A 17356-nucleotide genomic window follows, 5' to 3' on the forward strand; every position below is an offset into this window, starting at 1 on the left:
GTATAATCTTATTTATATGTGAAATTTTAATAAAGTCCAACTCACAGAAGCAAAGTAAAACTGTGGTTTCTGGGCGCTGGGTGCAGAAAAAATGGGGAGATGTTTGTCCAAGTTCAAACTTTAAGTTCCAATATGACTAAGTTCTGGGGATCTCATGTACAGCCTGAGTGAGATGGATAGGTTCATTAATTTGATTGCAGTAATTGTTACACAATGTATACATATATCAAATCATTGCATTATACATCTTGAATAGACACAATATTTATTTGCCAATTAAATATCTTAAAATAGAAAATAATCTTCATACTTAAATGTGTTTAAAAAAGAGAAAAGAATAAAGAAAACCTGCAGTTCAAAGTATCATTTGCTTTGTTCAAGGCAAAACATGCTGCAGAAATTTAGAAGAAGGATGGATGATTGTCTGCTACAGTGGTGGGTAAAAATTTCATGCAAGAAGTTAGTGATTATTCACAGTTAACAGAAAAGACATTCCAGGTTGGAGTAAGAAGATGTACAGAGGCAAAGAGAAAGGAACAGTGCAGTTGGTTGGAACGAAGTTTCACTTAGGAGAGAACAAAGTGTGGTATCTGTCATCTTCTTTTCATGTAATGTCTTTGTATGAGTTTGGCATCAGAGTAATTCTGGCCGAGAGTCATTTAAGAAATATTCCTTTTCTAATGGTGGTGGTTAGTGTTACAAACTTCCCTCTAAGTGCTGCTTTACTGGGTTTCCACTAATTTTTGATTCGTTGTGTTTTCATCTTCCATCCATTAAGAATAATTTATCTAGTTATTTTTGCTCCTTTTTTTCACTCAGATTATTTAGAATTATTTTATTTATTTTCAGACTATTTAGGAATTTTCCAGAGAGCTTTCTATTTATCATTGGTCTCTCATTCAGTTACATTGAGTTAGAGAACATACTTTCCATGGCTTGGATTCTTTTAAATTTATTGAGGCTTTTTACTGAGATCAAATATAATCTATTTTGGCTAGTATTCTAAGTGTATTTAAAAACAATTGTGTTTTCTGCTACTCATTGAAGTGTTCTACAAATGATAATGTTTGTTTTGATAGTGTTGTCTAAGTCTTTTATATCAATACTGATATTTTATTGACTTGTTCTATCAATTTTTAGAGAACAATGTTGAAATTTCCATCTTTAGTTGTGGATTTATTCATTTCTCCTAACATTTCTGTCAGTATTTGCTTCATATATTTTGAAGCTCTGCTATTAGGTGCATAAATGCTTAGGATTGTTGTGTCTTCTTGATAAATTGGTTCTTCTGTTAATATGGATTACCATTGTTATCCCTGGTCATTTTCTTTGTTGTAGCATTTAATTAGTCTGATATTAAGGCAGCTGTGCCAGCTCTCCTTTGCTTAGTTTTAGTAAGGCTTATCTTTTCCCAGCCTTTTAACTTTAACTTATTTGTCCCTTAATATTTAAAGTAAGTTTCTTTTAGAAGGTATGTTTTTGATCTTGCTTTATTCATAATAATATAAATTTTACATTTTAATTGGGGGTATTTAGAACACTTACATTTAGAGTGATTATTGATATGCTTGCACATAAATCTACAGTCTTTCTTTTGTTTTCTTTTATCCTATTAGTTATTTTTTCACTTTTGCTTCATTTTCTCATTTTTTGAGTAAGTTTTTGGTTGAAAGTTGCTCTTTGGGAGTGTTAAATTTTTTAACACTTTTGGCTTGCTGGGTGTTGGAAAAGTAGTGGGAGGATAATCCTCAGATAAAGAAATGTAGATGGCATCAAGAAAGTTGGCTAGTGTGCACTGAAATGATAAGGGTGAGGCACAGGGTTTGCCACATTAACTGTTGTAAGAAAGGGAAGCAGTATGTAGACTACACTTTCAGAAGTTCCTGAAATGTAACTAATATCTGCCTTTCTTTTTATTTTGTCTATTACATGTTTTACTTTAGATTCCTGGGGATACATGTGCAGGTTTGTTAAAAGGTATATTGCATGATGCCGATGATATAATTTGGGTGTCCGTCTCCTCCAAATCTGATGATGAATATGATTCCCCATGTTGGGGGTGGGGACTTGCAGGGGACACTTGGGTCACGGGGGTGGATCCATGAATGGCTTGGGTCTGTCCTCATGATAGTTAAAGAGTGAGTTTTCACAAGATCTGATTGTTTAAAAGTATGTGACTCTTCCCCCACATCTCCTGCTCCTACTTATGCTATGTGACATTGCCTACTTTCCCTTCACCTTCTGCCATGATTGTGACCTCCCGAGTCCTCACCAGAATCACATGCTAGTGCCATGCTTCTTGTACAGCCTGCAGAACTGTGAGACAATTAAACCTCTTTTTTTGTTTATAACTTATCTAGCCTCAGGTATTTATAGCAGTGCAAAAATGGACTAACATAACCAAGAAGTGAAGACAGTAGCCAACAGGTAATTTTTCAGCCCTTGACCCCCTCCCTTCCTCCTCCTTCTTGTATTTTCCAGTGTCTATTTTTCCCATCTTTATGTCAATGTGTACCCAATGTTTAGGTCGCACTTATAAGTGGGAACATATGGTATTTGTTTTTCTATTATTTTCTTTAGGAAAATGGCCTCCTGCTGCATCTGTGTTACTGCAAAGAACATAATTTTATTCTTTACTCTTTTTTTTTTTTTTTTTTTTTGAGACGTAGTCTCGCGCTCTGTCCCCCAGGCTGGAGTGCAGTGGCGCATCTCAGCTCACTGCAAGCTCCACCTCCCAGGTTCACGCCATTCTCCTGCCTCAGCCTCTAGACTAGCTGGATCTACAGGCACCCGCCACCACACCTGGCTAATTTTTTGTGTTTTTAGTAGAGACGGGGTTTCACCGTGTTAGACAGGATGGTCTGGATCTCCTGACCTCGTGATCTGCCTGTCTCAGCCTCCCAAAGTGCTAGGATTACAGGCATGAGCCACCACACCCGGCCCATAATTTTATTCTTATTTATGGATGGATAATATTTAATGGTGCATATATATCATATTTTCTTTATCCAGTCAACTATTGATGGACACCTAGGTTTATTCCATATTTTTGCACTTGTGAATAGTGCTGTGATGAACATACAGGTGGAGGTGTCTGTTTGTTAGAAAAATTTATATTCCTTCAGGTATATACCTACTAATGGGATAGCTGGTTCAACTCAGTCCTTTGAGAAATTGCCAAAATGCTCTCTACAGTGAAGGAACTAATTTACATTCCCACCAATAGCGCATAAGCATTTTCTTTACTCTACTGCTTGGCCAACACCTGTTTTTTGTTTGTTTGTTTGACTTTTTAACAAAAACTGTTCTGACTGGTGTGAGATGGTGTCTCGTGTAGTTTTGATTTGCATTTCTTTGATGACTGGTGATGATAAGCATTTCTTTTCATATGATTGTTGGCTGCATGGTTTTCTTCTTGTGAGAAGTGTCTGTTCATGTTCTTTGCCCACTTTGTAATGAGATTTATTTTTTGCTTGCTGATTTTTAAAAGTTGCTTATACATTCTGAACATTAGGCCTTTGTCAGATGCATAGTTTGTAAATATTTTCTCCCATTCTGTAGGATGCCTGTTTACTCTGTTGATAGTTTCTTTTGCTGTGCAGAAGCTGTTTAGTTTAGTTAGGTCCCACTTGTTAATTATTGTTTTTGTTGCAATTGCTTTTGGGGGCTTAGTCAAACATTCTTTGCCAAGGTTCATGTCAAGAAGAGTACTTTCCAAGTTTTCTTCTAAGATTTTAATAGTTTGAGGTTTTAAACTGAAGTCTTTAATCCATCTTATATTAATTTTTGTATATCGTTAAAGATAGGGGCCCAATTTTATTCTTTTGTGTATGGCTAGCCAGTTATCCCATCACCATTTGTTGAACAGAGAGTTCTTTCCCTGTTGCTTATTTTCTTTTTTACTTTGTTGAAGATCAGATGGGAGTAGCTGTGCAGCTTTATTTCTAGCTTCCCTATTCTGTTCCATTGGTCTATGTGACTATTTTTGTATAAGCACCACGCTATTTTGGTTGTTGTAGCTTTGGGGTATAATTTGAAGTCAGATGATGTCATGCCCCTAGCTTTGTTCTCTTTGCTTAGGACTGCTTTGGCTATTTGGGTTGTTTTATGATTTAATATTTAATTTTTTTCAAATTCTGTGAAAAATGTCATTGGTAGTTTGATAGAAATAGCACTGAAGCTGTAAATTGCTTGGACAATATGATAATTTTAATAATATTGATTCTTCCAATTCGTGAGCATGGAATTTTTTCCATTTGTTTGCGTCATCTCTGATTTCTTTGTGCAGTGTTTTTTGTTTCTTCTTGTAGACATCTTTCATCTTTTGGTTAGATCTATTCTTAAGTATGTCATTCTTTTTGTGGATATTGTTTAAAAGGTATTATGCTCTTGATTTGGTTCTTCGTTTGAACATTATTGGTGTATAGAAATGCTACTGATTTTTGTATATTGATTTTGTATGCTGAAAGTTTACTAAAGTGGTTTATCAGTTTAAGGAGCCTCTTGGCAGAGTCTTTAGGGCTTTCTATGGATTGAATCATATCACCCATGAAAAGAGGTAGTTGATTTCTTCTTTTCCTATTTGAATGCCTTTTATTTGTTTCTCTTGCCTCATTGCTTTGACCAGGATGTATAGTACGATGTTGCATAGGATGTTAAGAGTGGGCATCTTTGTCCTGTTCCAGTTCTCAAGGGAATGCTTCCAGCTTTTGTCCATTCTGTGTGATAGCAACTAAGTTTATCATAGGTGGCTCTTAAGAGATGTTCTTTTGATGCCTAGTCTCTTGAGAGTTCTTATCACGAAGAGTTTTGATTTTATGGAAAGCTTTTTCTGCATCTATTGAGATGATCATATAGTTTATTTTTAATTCTGTTTATGTGGTGCATCACTCTTTTTCATTTACACCAACCTTTTTCATTTACACCAAAGGTTCATTTTACCAACCTTGCATCCCAGAAATAAAGCCTACTTGGTCATGGTGAATTAACTTTTTAATCCGTTGGTGGATTTGGTTTGCTAATGTTTTGTTGAGGACTTTTTTGCCTATGTGCATCATGAATATAAGCCTGTAGTTCTCTTTCTTTATTGTGTCTCTGTCAGATTTTGGTATTGGGTGATGTTGGCTTCATAGAATAACTAAGAGAAGAATCCCTGTTTCTCAGTTTTTTGCAATAGTTTCAGTAGGATTGATATCAGCGCTTCTTTGCATGTCAGGTAGAAATTGGCTGTGAATCCTTCTCATCCAGGGCTTTTTTTGGTTGCTAGTTTATTATTATTATTATTATTATTATTATTATTGATTCATTTTGGAACTTGTTATTGGTCTGTTTAGGGATTCAATTACTACTTGGTTTAAGCTTGGGAATTTGTGCATTTCTAGAAATTCTTTCATTTCCTCTAGATTTTCTAATTTGTGTACATAGAGGTGTTCATAGTAGTCTCTGAGGAGTTTTGTATTTCTGTGAGGTTGGCTATAATGTCATCTTTGTCATTTCTGATTATGCTTTTTTGGATTTCCCTTTTTTCCCTTTGTTAGTAGTTTATCAGTGTTGTTTCTTCTTTCAAAAAGCCAACTTTTGGTTTCACTCGTCTTTTCTATGGATTTTTGCATATCAGTTTTGTAGATTTCTGTTTGGACTTCAGTTATTTGTTTTCTTCTGCTATCTTTGGGGTTTGATTTTTCTTGTTTTTCTAGTACCTACAGGTATCATGTTAAATTATTAATTTGATATCTTTCTAACTTCTTGAGATAGGCATTTAGCACCATAAACTTTCCTCTTAACACTGCTTTAACTGCATCCCAGAGATTTTGGTATGTTGTGTCTCTGTTTTCAATAATTTCAAATAATTTTTTAATTTCTATATCTTTTTTTTGTTTACCCCAAAGTCATTGAGGAGTAAATTGTTTAATTTACATGTAATTGTGTGGTGTTGAGAAATCTTCTTGGTATTGATTTATGTTTTTATTGCACTGTGGTCCAAGAGTATGATTGATGTGATTTTGAATCTTTTGGAATTTATTGAGACTTGCTTTAGGGCTGAGCATGTGGTTAATCTTACAGTACGTTCTATGTGAAGTTGAGAAGAATGTATATTCTGTGGTTGTTAGGTGTTGTATTGTGTGGTTTTCTGTTAGGTCCAATGATTCAAGTGTTTAATTTAAGCTCAGGGTTTCTTTGTTAGGTTTCTGCCTCAGGCATCTGTCTAACACCGTTAGTGAGGTGTTAAAGATCTCATTTTTATTTTGTAGCTAAGTTCTTCAAAGGTCTACAAGTACTTATTTTATGAATCTGGGTGCTCCAGTGTTGGGTGTATATATATTTATGATCGTTAAATCTTGTTGAATCGAACCCTTTATCTTTATATAATGTCTTTCTTTGTCCTTTGTTGCTGGAAGTCAGGTACCCCGAATAGAGGGATCAGCTGAAGCCTCGGCAGAAGAACACAAATTGTGAAGATTTCATGGACATTTATTAGTTCCCCAAATTAACACTTTTATAATTTCTTTCACCTGTCTTTACTGTAATCTCTGAACATTGTGAAGATTTCATGGACATTTATCACTTCCCCAATCAATACTCTTATAATTTCCTATGCCTGTCTTTAATCTCTTAATCCCATCATCTTTGTAAGCTGAGTATGTATGTTGCCTCAGGACCCTGTGATGATTGCATTATTTGTACAAATTGTTTGTAAAACATGTGTGTTTGAACGATATGAAATCTGGGCATCCTGAAAAAGAATAGGATAACAGTGATTTTCAGGGAACAAGGGAGATAACCATAAGGTCTGACTGCCTGCGGGGCTGGGCAGAACAGTCATGTTTCTCTTCTTGCAGAAAGCGAGTAGGAGAAATATCACTGAATTCTTTTCCTAGCAAGAAATAACCCTGGGAAAGGAATGCATTCCCAGGAATGGATCTATTGATGGCTGCTCTGGGAGTGTCTGTCTTATGCGGTTGAAGATAAGGGATGAAATACACCCTGGTCTCCTGCAGTGCCCTTAGGCATACTAGGATTGGGAAATTCCAGCCTAGTAAATTCTAGTCAGACTGGTTGTCGGCTCTCAAACCCTGTTTTCTGTTAAGATGTTTATCAAGACAGTATGTGCCCAGTGGGGCATGGAACCTCATCAGTAATTCTAATTTTGCCCTGGTCTTGTGATCTTGCTCTGCCCTTCTGCCCTAGTGATCTTTGCTTGCCTTTTGCAGCATGTGATCTTTGTGACTTATTTCCTGTTTGTAGACCCCTGCCCTTTTGAAATCCCTAATAAAGACTTGCTGGTTTTGTGGCTCAAGGGGCATCATGGAAACTGCCAATATGTGATGTCACCCCTGGAGGCCCAGCTGTAAAATTTCTCTCTTTGTGCTCTTTCTCTTTATTTCTCAGACCAGCCGATACTTAGGGAAAATAGAAAAGAACCTATGTTGAAATACTGGGGCTGGTTCCCCCGATAGTCCTTTTACACTGTTGTTAATTTACAGACTCCTTTAAGAAGAGTAATCTCTCCTTTTTTTTGCTTTCTATTTGCATGACAGATCTTTTTCCATCCCTTTACTTTGAGCCTGTCAGTGTCATTACTTATGAGCTGGGTCTCTTGAAAACTGTTAATGGTTAGGTTTTATTTTTTCTAACTTGTCACTCTGCCAAGCAGTGCATTTCAATCATTTACATTCAAGGTTAATATTGATATGTGAGATTTTAATCATATCATTTTGTTGTTAGCTGCTTGCTTTGTAAACTCAATTGTGTACCTGCTATAAATACACTGGGGTGTGTTTTTGTGGTAGCAGATATTGTTTTTTGTTTCCATATTTAGAACTCCCTTAAGGACCTCTTGTAAGGTTAGTCTAGTGGTAACAAATTTCTTTAGTGTTTGCTTGTCTGGAAGAATTTTATTACTGTTTTGCTTATGAGGTTTAGTTTGGTGAAATATGAAATTCTTGGTTGGAATTTCTTTTTTTTAAGGATGCTAAAAATAGACCCCCAATTTCTTCTGGCTTACAAGATTTCTACTGAAAAGTCTGTTGTTAGCCTAATAGGGGTTTTTTTTTCTTAAAGTGACCTGACTCTTTTTTTTTTCTTCTTTTTTTAGCTGCCTTTGAGATTTTTTGTCTTTCATGTTAACTTTGGAGAACATGATGACGATGTGTGTTGGGGATGGTCATTTTGTATAGCATCTTGCAGTGGTTCTCTTCTGAGTTTCCTGAATTTTCATGCCAACCTCTATAGCACTTGGGAAATTTTGTGAGGCCTGTATCTTCCCATATGTTTTCCAAGTTGCTTACTCTTTGTCCTTATTTCTGAAGAATGCCAGTGATTCCTAGGTTTGGTCTCATTACATAATCCCTTATTTCTCAGAGTTTTTAAAGATTTATTCTTTTATTCATCTTTTTTTTTTTTTTGTCTGGTTGTGTTAATTTGAATGAACGGTTCATGAGCTCTGAGATTCTTTCCTCAGCTTGGTCTATTCCATTGTTAATACTTCCAACTGTACTGTAAAATTCTTATAGTGAGTTTTTTAACTGCAGAAGTTCAGTTTAGGTCTTTCTTAAAATGAGTATGTCATCTTTAACTCTCAATGCATGATATAGTTTAAACATTTGTCCTGCCCAAATCTCACATTAAATTGTAACCCCTAATTTGGAGATGGGGCCTGGTGGGAGGTGATTAGATTATGGAGGCAGATCCCTCATGGCTTCATGCTTTTTTAATAATAGTGAGTGAGTATTCATGAGACCTGGTCATTTACAAGTGTATGGCACCTCCCTACCCCCCACTCTCTCTCTTGCTCTGTTTTGCTCCTGACTTCTCCATGTGAAATGACGGCTCCTGCTTCACTTTCTGTCATTAATAAAATATCCCTGAGGCCTCCCCAGAAGCAGATGTATAGCCTGCAAAACCATGAAACCATGAATGATTTAAACTTATTTTCTTATAAATTATCCAGTCTCAAGTATTTCTTTTTTTTTTTTTTTTTGAGACGGAGTCTTGCTCTGTCGCCCGGTCTGGAGTGCAGTGGCCGGATCTCGGCTCACTGCAAGCTCCGCCTCCCGGGTTTACGCCATTCTCCTGCCTCAGCCTCCCGAGTAGCTGGGACCACAGGCGCCCGCCACCTCGCCCGGCTAGTTTTTCGTATTTTTAGTAGAGACGGGGTTTCACCGTGTTAGCCAGGATGGTCTCGATCTCCTGACCTCGTGATCCGCCCGTCTCGGCCTCCCAAAGTGCTGGGATTACAGGCTTGAGTCAAGTATTTCTTTATAGCAATTAAAGAGTGACCGAATACAGAAAGTTGGTACTGAAAAGCAGGGCATTGTGATAACAACATCTGAAAATGTGAAAGTGACTTTGTAAGTGGGAAGAGCTCAGAGGAAGATAGAAAGTTGAAAGAAAGTTTGGAACTTCCTAGAGACAGGTTAAATGGTTGTAATCAAAATGCTGATAGTAACATGGGCAATAAAGTCCAGGCTGATGAGGTCTCAGATAGAAATGAGGAACTTATTGGGAACTGGAGCAAAGATCACACGTGTTATTCCTTAGCAAAGGGCTTGGCTGCATTCTTTGTATGCCCTAGGGATGTGTGGAAGTTTGGACTTGAGAGTGATGATTTAGGGTATCAGGTGAAAACAATTTCTAGAAGCATTCAAGAAGTGATATGGCTTCTTCTAACAGCCTATGCTCAGATGCAGGAGCAAAAAACTAAAATGGAACTTATAATTAAAGGGAAGCAGAACATAAAAGTTTGGAAAATCTGCAGCCTGGTCATGTGGCAGGAAAGAAAAAGCTTTTTGGGGAGAGGAATTCAGGCAGGCTGTGGAGCAACCACTTGCTAGAGATATTTGCATAACTGAAAGGGAGCCAAGTGCCACTATCCAAGATAACAGGGAAAAGGCCTGAAAGGCATCTCAGAAACTTTGGCAATAGTCCCTTCCATCACAGCCCAGAGACTAAGGAGAAAAGAATGCTTTAATGGGAATGGTCAAGGGCCCCATTGCCCTGCAAAGCCTCAGGATGCTGTTCTCTGCATTCTGGCTACTGCAACTCCAGCTCTAGCCAGTGCTCAAAGGGACCCAGCTACAACCTGGGTTGCCACTTTGAGGAATGCAAGTCATAAGCCTTGGTGGCTTCCATGAGGTGTTAAGCTTTAAGGTGCACACAATGTAAGAGTAAAGAACAGTTGGTAGTCTCCACCTAGATTTCAGAGGATTTATGAGGAAGCCTGGGTGCCCAGGCAGAAGCCTTCAATGGGGTGGAGCCCTCACAGAAAACATCTACTAGGGCAGTGCCAAGGGGAAATGTGGGGTTGGAGCCCCATACAAAGTCCCCAATGGGGCACTGCCTAGTGGAGATGTAAGAAGTGGACCACAGTCCTCTAGATCCTAGAATGGTAGATCCACCAGGAGCTTGCCCACTGCATCTGAAAAAACCACAGGCATTTAACTCCAGCCCCTGAAAGCAACCCTGGGGACTGAACCTTACAAAGCCACAGGGGTAGAGCTGCCCAAGACCTGGGAGCTCACTCCCTGCAGCAGTGTGCCCTGGATGTGGGACATGCTTCTTTTGTATTTCAGATGTTTACAACAGAGCTCTGGGTTGGAGGAGATTTGCAGGGTGAGAATCCAGCCAGCAAACTACCTCATCCCAGCTTGTGCTTACTCCCCAATGCATCATTTTCCACTGATGGATAAGTGGTCTCTCTTTGGCAAGGAGAATCCTAAAAGGGCACACACACACACACAAACACACGTGCATACACACACACACAGAGAGTTTTCTTGGGAATCCTCTCTTTAATATACAATAAGGAGATACCACTTCACCCCAATGCTACTGATACCAGTTTAATTTTGTCCCTTCAGGTGTTAGCTCTTGAGGTTTAAGTTCTTTGGGGACCTGACTCTAAATTGCTGAAAACTCCTTAAAAATGTCCCTTATTTTGTGCAGTATGTGAATGAATGTGTGGGTCAAAAAGTATCTCTTTAACCTAGGTTCATCAATATGAGGGATTTATCTTCCTCATCAAGTACCTGGAAATTCATGCTTCTTGAAAAAGATCACCAGCATGGAGGGAGCTGCATCTTCCATTCTTATTAATAGAAAATGATCATTTGCTTTGAAGCAGTTAAAGGAGATACATAAAGAAGTGAGTAAACTGCATTTGGAAAACATAAACTTTTTGGTAGAGAAACCTCAGGATTAGCTTGAACTTTGGGAACATGACCTTCCACCTCAGGTTCTCTAAATAGAGCAGACGTTGGCATTTTGTTCACATCTTTGGGAGATGAAACAACTGAATTTCCTGTTTTTTAAAAATAATATGGAGATACTGTTAGTAACAATGTATTACATTCTTAAAAGTTGCTAAGAGAGATTTTTAAGTGTTCTCCCAACAGAAAATGATAAATATGTGAGGTAATGCATATGTTAATTAGCTTGATTTAGCCATTTTACAATGAATACAAATTTCAAAGCATCATATTGTACCCAAGAAATAGAAACAATTTTATTTGTAAATTAAAAATAAAATAATTATATAAAATTAAACAATTCTGTAAAATAAAAAAATAGAAAGGCACTGTAATGTTCATGAAGAATTCTAAGATCATGGAATGTTAAATATTGAAAGTCATACAGAACATCCTCTGTATTTTATAGAAAACTCAAAATGACTTACAATCAAATAAATAAATAAGTAGTAATTGGACTAAAACTAGGATCAGTCTGTATACCTCTTAACCCCACACACCAATCTTGGCATATTTGACTATGGATAAAGAGAAACATTTCTGCAATGGATAATACTCTTTTGTATATATTTTTTATGTTTTTTAAATTATACTTGAAGTTCTAGGGTACATGTGCACAACGTGCAGTTTTGTTACATATATATACATGTGCCATGTTGGTGTGCTGCACCCATTAACTTGTCATTTACATTAAGTATATCTCCTAATGCTATCCCTGCCTGCTCTCCCCATGACAGGCTCCGGTGTGATGTTCCCCTTCCTGTGTCCGAGTGTTCTCACTGTTTAGCTCCCACCTATGAGTGAGAACATGATAATGTAAGCCTAAAATTGTCCTTGTGACTGCTGAAAAGACACTCCACAATAGCATGAAGCAAACAATCATGATAATGATCAAATAATCAAAACTCAGATAGATGCAGTGACTATTAACTGTTTGAGAGTATACACTAAGTTTCACATATTAATTAGTATTTAATTCAAGAATGGTATGCTGTTTATATTTTATCCACACAGGATATTAATTGAAGTGATGGTGTTGTATAAATCAGGTTCTTTTTTTTCATAAATCATCCTACATGATTGTCTTCTTCTAGAAATTTTAAGCAGTTTTATTTGTTGTTTCTTGACAAATGTATCACAAACATAGTATTTTCTTGAAGGTTTTCCCTGTATAAAGTATTAAGCATTTGACATTTCACATATTATAACTATAATTGATATTGCCTCACAAACTCCAGGATAAGTGCCTTAAAAATATGTACATAAAATATAGGAAAGCATGTAAAATAATTATGTGTTGTTTTAGCTCAGCAGATGCTTAATTTTCCATATAATTTCCATCACAAGTTGCCGTACAGCATTTGTCAGATCACTTGATCTCAAAGGCAGGGAGGGTCTCTCAGTTCCTCCCATGGCATCATCTTCCTTTATTGGAATTACAAGGTTGAGAGAAATTTCTAGCCCTTGCCATTCCTTCTCAATCTATCATCTTATATTCTTGATTCCTGATGCCTCTTTTGACCTCAGATCTGTCATAGATCTGAGGGCAGATCTTTATAAACATGAACAACTATCATTTACTTTTACTAATTTTTAATAAGCAACCTTTTTGTTCAGTGTATTATCCTTTCCACATCCTTATATAAGGGAGAATAGGGAATAGACTGATAAACACACTTACAGATTGTGTCCTAATAACATTAGGATGTTACTAATCATTTAAAAAGAATAAGAACTCCCCTGCTTGTCCTTTCCCTGACATCTAATGTTAGGATCTGAACATGTCATTGGTTTTCACTTTGCATCTTTAGGGTATTCCTAAGTGGGTTTACGATCTCATTATATGGTGACATGGAGTATGGAAAGTAAAGTAATTTTCATTTCAAATATAATTTTATAATCTGAGGGCATTTTAGATCATATAGTTGGATGACTACTTATTTTCTATTTTTTAGAGACATGATCTCACTCTATCACACAAGCTGGAGTGCAGTGGTGGGATCATAGCTTACAGCAGCCTTGAACACGTGGGCTCAAGTGATCCTCCTTCCTCAGCCTCCTGAGTAGCTGGGACTATAGATGTGAGCCACAATTGGATGGCTCTTGGTGGGAGAGTGCACAGAATCCAAAGAGATCAAGGGTAAATTGTTCACATTTACGCAAGATTCTTGCACAACTGCTCACATCTAGTATCTAGGAGGATCTCCCAGATCAACACTATTTCACAATTGTCTCTTATAACCCTGTTTGAAACAATCTATCATTAGCTTCAAATACTATATGTAGCTATTAATCATTGATTTTGTTTGTAATAAAAATAATTTCTCATTCTTATGATACATTACAATGAACCAATGGAACTAGTGGAACCCATGGAAGACAAGAACCAGACAGTAGTGACTGAATTTCTTTTATTGGGCCTCACAGATCATCCCTATCAGAAGATTGTTCTCTTCCTCATGTTTCTCTTTGTTTATCTTATCACCCTGGGAGGTAACTTAGGGATTATCACTCTCATAAGGATTGATCCCAGACTCCACACTCCTATGTACTTTTTTCTTAGCCACTTGTCCTTTGTAGATATTTGTTCCTCTTCTTCCATTGCCCCTAAGATGCTGTGTAATATCTTTGCAGAGAAAAAAGGCATCACTTTTCTGGGTTGTGCTGCACAGATGTGGTTCTTTGGTCTCTTTGAGGCAACTGAGTGTTTTCTCCTGGCTGCCACGGCATATGACCGGTATGTGGCCATCTGCAAACCCTTGTTGTATACACTCATTATGTCTCAGCAGGTCTGCATGCAGCTGGTGGTAGGGCCTTATGCCATGGCTCTTATAAGCACCATGACTCATACAATTTTCACTTTTTGCCTACCCTTTTGTGGTTCAAATATTATCAATCACTTTTTCTGTGATATTTTTCCACTGCTTTCCCTAGCATGTGCAGACACCTGGATGAATACATTTGTGCTGTTTGTCTTGGCTGGAGCTATAGGAGTACTCAGTGGTCTGATCATCATGGTCTCCTATATTTGCATCCTGATGACCATCTTGAAGATCCAGACTGCTAATGGGAAGCAGAAAGCCTTCTCCACCTGTTTTTCTCACCTTGCAGCCGTCTCCATCCTGTATGGCACTCTTTTCTTGATTTATGTTCGGCCAAGTTCAAGTTCCTCCCTGGGTATCAATAAAGTGATTTCTCTGTTTTATACTGTGGTAATCCCCATGGTTAACCCCCTTATTTACAGCTTGAGGAATAAGGAGGTGAAAGATGCATTCAGAAGAAAATTTGAAAAGAAAACATTTCTTATAGGGAGGTAAAAGAGAATTCTATTTGTGTTGTATCATAGATGCTGGTGCAAAATATGTAATAAAAACAAAACTGTACTGAGAACCAGAAGCTGCATGTCAGTACTGATTCTGACAGGTCATAGATTATTTAAAAAAGGATAAGCTTTAAAATATTCTTCTGCCTCAGTCTTATTTTCTGTGACATAATGAGAATCTCAGAATAATATAGAGATGAACTGAGAATATAAATGTAAAAATACACTAGAAGAAAATGTAAGTGAACATTTGAAAAATCTTGAGTGTGTGAATATTTTTAAATCCAGATGTAAGAATAAAAAGTTATAAAGAAAAAATCAAAGCACTACACACAATGTTAAAAGACAAATAATAAAATGAGAGAAAATAGTTGTGTACCCGTACCAAGCAATCAATATCCCTAATATCCAAAGAACATCCTCAAATTCACAATTGATCAAAGAGAAAAACAATAGATGAATGGGCCAACTCATGAATAAGCAATTCACAAAAATGGGAATGCAAATTGCTAAGAATATATATTTAGGATGGTGCAAAAGTAATTGTGGTTTTGAACTGTGAATTTTGAATTATTATGACTAGGCCCAAACAAAATCTCATTAATCAAAATAGGAAACATTGCAATTAACATACTTTTGCCAATGAAAAATAAGTTTGTTTATTCCTGTAGCATAAAAACCTGTGCTTTGACCAGGCATGGTGGTTCACACCTGTAATCCCAGCACTTTGAGAGTCCGAGGTGGGCATATTATGAGGTCAGGAGATCAAGGTCATCCTGGATAACATGGTGAAACCCTGTCTCTGCTACAAATTCAAAAAGTTTGCCAGGCATGGTGGCACACACCTGTAGTCCCAGCTACTCGGGAGCCTGAGGCAGGAGAATCACTTGAACCTGGGAGGTGGAGGTTGCAGCCAGCTGAGATCACACCACTGCATTCCAGCCTGGGCAACAGAGCAAGACTTCATCTCAAAAAAAAAAAAAAAAAAAAAAAAATCTGCTTCGAGATTCAACAAACTTTTGTAAAGCATTTTCTGCATCCTGCTTGTTGTGGAAGTGTTTTTCCTGCAAAAAGTTTTCAAGATGCTTGAAGAAGAGGTAGTTGGTTGGCGAGAGCTCAGGTGAATATGGTAGATGAGGCAAAACTTTGTAGCCAAATTCAAGTTTTGAAGCACTGGTTGTACAACATGTGGTTGGCATTGTTGTGGAAAAGAATTGGGCCCTTTTTGTTGATCAGTACCAGCTGCAGGCATTGCAGTTTTCATTGTATCTCATTGATTTGCTGAACATACTTCTCAGCATGTAAATGTTTCACCGGGATTCAGAAAGCTGCAGTGGATCTGACTGGTGACAGACCACATAACAGCAGCTGTAGTAAGAATTAAAGAAACAGGAGAGAAACACAAAGGGTGGCTTAACAGTTAACAGGTTTATTTTGGAAAACAAATCTGGGAGGGATTTCAGACTGAGTTAGGTCAGAAGCCACACTCTCTTACAGACTAAGGGTTTTTAAGGATTCAGGGTGGGAAAGTTTATTAGAGGCTCGGACTGCTTCTGTGTCTCTTTGTCGTGCTTATCTGGGAGGGAGAGTTGTGTGTCTGTTCCCATACATCTTTCTGCAGCTGCAAGCATATCCCCCGCGTCTGCCTTTAGCTTCCCTATCTTAGTGCACCTGAAAGGAAAGGAATGTGCTTATTAAGACCCACTGTTTTACTGGGGCCTCATTGTATGAGGGTGAAGTTTGGCAGTGACCCAAGAAACTTCCTCCCCACCCTCCTCTGCACCTGAGCTATCTTATCTGTGTTTTACTGTCTGCTCTTTTCTGGCTGCTTGCAGTTAGAAGAGAAGTTATTCCTTGAAATCCATGAAGCTGGAAAGGGAGCTGGAACTTAAAGTAGCAGTGTCTGTCTGAGATGACAGTGCTCCTGCCCCATCAACCATGACCTTTTTTTGGTGCAAATTTGGTTTTGGGAAGTGCTTTAGAGCTTCTTCTCAGTCCAGCCACTGAGCTGGTCATTGCCAACTGATGTATAAAATCCACTTTTTGTTGCACCTCACAGTCCGATTGAGAAATGGTTTGTTGTTGCGTAGAATAAGAGAAGACGACACTTCAAAATGACATTTTTAAAAAAAATTTTTGCTTGGCTCATGAGGCACCCATGTATTGAGCTTGTTTACCTTTCCAATCTGCTTCAAATGCTAAATGACTGTAGAATGGTTGACATCGAGTTTTTTGGCAACTTCTTGTGTAGTTGTAAGAAGATCATCATTGATGATTGTTCTCATTTGGTGATTGTCAAATTCCAATGGCCGGCCATTGTGCTCCTCATCTTTAAGACTCTTGTCTCCTTTGCAAAATTTCTCAAAGCACTGCTGCACTGTACATCTGTTAGCAGTTCCTGGGCCAGATGCATTGTTGGTGTTGAGAGTTGTCTCTGTTGCTTTACAACCCATTTTGAACTCGAATAAGATAATCACTCAAATTTGCTTTTTGTCTAACATCATTTCCATAGTCTAAAATAACATAAAATAAATGGCAAATAATAAGTCATTAGCAAAAAAACGTAAGGTGAGAAATGTCCATTAAAATGATGTATAATATAAACACATTTATTTAAGAATGAATTCAAATGTCAATTGGCAAATTCCCACTGAGTCTTGTGATAAGCTCCATACTGCTTCTTTTCCCACTACTACAACCTTCAGCATCATAACAACTGTTGTACATCATGTGGCTCAGTGGCAGGGCTGCTTGGACTGCAACTGGGATCTGCTGCAGAGCCCTTTCC

At 37.6% G+C, this 17356-nt stretch overlaps 1 protein-coding gene across 1 annotated transcript; it reads left to right on the plus strand.

Moving 5' to 3' along the window:
* The first annotated feature begins 13618 nt into the window (after positions 1-13618).
* On the plus strand, positions 13619-14563 carry LOC117081791 (olfactory receptor 5G3). The gene has a single exon (XM_033208259.1). The coding sequence runs from the start codon at positions 13619-13621 to the stop codon at positions 14561-14563; it is 945 nt and encodes a 314-aa protein (XP_033064150.1).
* Positions 14564-17356: the final 2793 nt, after the last annotated feature.

The sequence above is a fragment of the Trachypithecus francoisi genome, unplaced genomic scaffold (assembly GCF_009764315.1).
Source record: "Trachypithecus francoisi isolate TF-2019V2 unplaced genomic scaffold, Tfra_2.0 Lachesis_group8, whole genome shotgun sequence".
Classification (NCBI taxonomy): domain Eukaryota; kingdom Metazoa; phylum Chordata; class Mammalia; order Primates; family Cercopithecidae; genus Trachypithecus; species Trachypithecus francoisi.